This window comes from Pundamilia nyererei, unplaced genomic scaffold (assembly GCF_000239375.1).
Source record: "Pundamilia nyererei isolate P.nyererei 1_Seehausen unplaced genomic scaffold, PunNye1.0 scaffold00008, whole genome shotgun sequence".
NCBI lineage: Eukaryota > Metazoa > Chordata > Actinopteri > Cichliformes > Cichlidae > Pundamilia > Pundamilia nyererei.
In genome coordinates, this window is record NW_005187409.1 from 7,017,378 (window position 1) to 7,020,532 (window position 3,155).

General features: G+C 42.1%; 1 protein-coding gene across 1 annotated transcript in view; it reads left to right on the plus strand.

Annotated features, from left to right (window-relative positions):
• The window catches only part of trpc7b (transient receptor potential cation channel, subfamily C, member 7b), a 47,826-nt gene extending 44,873 nt beyond the window's left edge, over nucleotides 1–2,953 (plus strand). The window contains exons 8-10 of the mRNA XM_005723195.1: nucleotides 204–284; nucleotides 1,218–1,293; nucleotides 2,783–2,953. Of these exons, the coding sequence (XP_005723252.1) occupies nucleotides 204–284; nucleotides 1,218–1,293; nucleotides 2,783–2,922 (297 nt within the window). The 3' untranslated portion in view covers nucleotides 2,923–2,953. The remainder of the gene's footprint in view (nucleotides 1–203; nucleotides 285–1,217; nucleotides 1,294–2,782) is intronic.
• Nucleotides 2,954–3,155: the final 202 nt, after the last annotated feature.

Sequence of the window (3,155 nt, forward strand, 5' to 3'; positions counted from 1 at the left end):
GTATGCAGTCAACTCTCTTTGCCTTCTCTTTTAAAACATCTCAACTGCAGATATTAATAAACACTAAGCCCTAGCCTTTCTTTTATTGCCGTCTTGCCACTATGATGCCTCCGTTAACACCCTTTTCAAATGCTTCATGATCCATAGAACCTGAAATATGACATTAACACTCGACTTCTTCTATCTGTTTCTTGCTCTTGTAGGATGAACGCTTCAAGTCTTATCCACGGCCTGGAGAAGAGTTCACCCAGAGAAAAGCTAGAAAACACCCCACCAGATACCAGGTAAGATGGAGACCGAACTGGATACAGAGAGCACAGGATGTGTGGAGTGATAAGGAGACAAGACTTAAAATTTTGATGGAGGCAAGAAAGGAATCAAATGGGAGACAAACAGACAGCATAAGGAATATGTAAGAGAATCGTATTAGATGGGAGAGCAAGGTTTGCTGCAGGGTGATGACAGTGAAGGAGAAAGGAGAGGGAAGCAATGAGGAAATTCTGACACAGAAGAAAGAAGAAAGAAGGTGTGAGGAAGACACAGAGATAAGGTAGAGATGGTGGAGAGGAAGAAATCTCTCAAGTTTCAATGGAAGGGCACTGACTGAAAGGAAGAGGTAAAAAGAGAAGAGAGAGAAACAGGGTAAGGCTGAAAATTCCTCTAATGAGCTGTTTGAAAGAGATCGAAGGTAGGCACTCAGTAAATGAGCTCAAAGTATAACACTGAGAAGGGGAAAGATGCTTTCCACCTTAGTCTGTTCTTCACCTCTCCCCTGAGGGAAATCTAGCTTCCATGATAGGCTGACTCCACTTTTGTCTTAAGCCTCCTATTTTGTGTGTTTTTTACTAGACTACACTACACACACCCACACACAAAAGTGAGATGTCAATTGGTGTGGTGTGCATGTATGCTACATGTGGGGTGACCAGTACTGACCCATGTTCACAGTCCCTACATGCAGAAATTGACAGCTTGAAGCTTGGAAACAGTTGCAGCAGATCCCTGTTGGCCACAGATTCTCAGTGTCTCACTTACTATCTCAAAGGCACAGTACTCACTCACTGTCCTCACAGCTTTGTGCTTATGTTTACACACAAGCATGGATGAGTTTTGAAATATGCAATCAGAGAAGTTTACTGGGTAAATATAGCATCCGTCGTCACATCCCCTTGACACGTCCTCTTTGTCTAATCTTCTTTTTCTTCTCTTTCTCATAGAAGATCATGAAGCGCCTGATTAAGCGTTATGTGCTTAAGGCTCAAGTGGACAGAGAGAGTGATGAAGTTAATGAAGGTAAAAATTCCCTCTTCATTAAAGCCCACTTTCATTGTGTCATTATGTGCTTAAGGAACACTGGGTTCGGAAAGTTTTCAGACGCTTTCAACTTTTCTGCATATTGGTATGTATAAAAATGTCTTAATAGATTCAGTTCACTTAAAAAATATAAATGGAGTTGTAACACTTTAAAAAGACAGAGTAAAAATGCTTGTGCGTGTGTGTGTGTGTGTGTGTGTGTGTGTGTGTGTGTGTGTGTGTGTGTGTGTGTGTGTGTATAAATTAAAAAATAAAAGGTTAAAATATGCTTTTAACATAAGTATTCGGAGTGTGGAGAGGTTTGCACAAGGTTGGCATACCATTATTTTGGAAAATTTCCAACAAGGTTGGATGGGGGAGCCACTTTCAGGTGTCTCTGTACTCCTAAGTCTTTGTTGAAGTAAAGCATCCCCACAGTATGATGCTCCCCCATCATGTTTGGCTGTAGGGATGGTATTAATGAGGGAACACTCAGTGCCTGGTTTCCTATACACACTCCACTAGGAATTTCAGCCAGTAGTTTAATCATCCTGTCATCAGACCAGAGGAGTTTGCTTTGCATGGTCAGAAATACATCCAGGTGCCTTTTGGCAAACTCCCCACAGGCTGCTATGTGCCTTTTAGTGAGGAATGGCTTCTGTTTGGCCAATCTACAACAAAAGCCTAATTGGTGGCTGCTGCATTGAATTTGTCTTGTAAAGTTATCCCATCTTTGCAAAGGAGCTCTGGAACTCATTAATAGTGATCACCTGATTTCTGGTTACGTGTTGCATCGGGGCCCTTTCATCTCTCATTACTCTGTTTGGCTAAGTGGGCAGATCTAAAGAGACTGTTCATACGTTTTCAACTTTTCTCCATTAGAGAACAATGAACACTTTGAATGCTGCAGAAAATTTCTTGGATCCTCCCCCAATTGTTACTTTAGACAGGCTTTTGTGATGATTGTGCAGACAGTTCTGTGAACATAGTGGGTTGGCTTTCACTTTGACACACCATTAACTGTGAGACCTTATGTACTAATTATTTCAGGTGAATTAGGCGCAACTGTCTTCGTTTTAGTTGCAGCAACATTTGAAGCCTAAAAAAAATTCAAAATTTAATATTCACCCCTTAGTTTTATTAGATTGAAAAATGGCTTTGTCACCGTGGAGTATTGTGTGTTTACTGAAGAAAGAAAAACGAGCCTAATAACTTTTTAGATGAAACTGAAGCTTTGAAAAGGCTTTTAAATTTTCTCAATGGACTGGGAGGGACAAGAGTTATGCGTTACTGCGTTTGAGACTGCACTGTGTGTACTTCAGTGTAAAATGATGTCATTGCTCACATGGATCAACAGTTTTTGTGTGATCCTGTAGGTTACTGCCTACCTGCATGCATGTCTTTGATCATTCGTACTAATGTGCCCTAATTCCTGTGCCATACCTCAGCTCTTCTTTTGTACCTGTGTCCGTGTGTGACTGTGTTGTAGGCGAGCTGAAGGAGATCAAGCAAGACATTTCCAGCCTCCGCTATGAACTCCTGGAGGAGAAGTCCCAGGCCGCAGGCGAGCTGGCTCTGCTTATCCAGCAACTTGGCGACAAGTTTGGCAAGAACACCATGAGACACTGACAGGACTTGCAAGAAGAGATGGGGAGAATGTGAGAAAGGGTGAAATCAGGAAGAGGTTGGGGGTGGGGGGGTTGGAAGCAGAAAGCTGGGTCAGCACAGGTATTTTTAAGGCCTTGATAGTACAAGAGGGAGAGAAAAGAGACAGGGGAAGTAGGATGTTTATGAGCTAGACAGGATGAATGGAGGGTAGTGGAAGAAAAACATGACATAAAGAAACTGGGCAGAGTGAAACA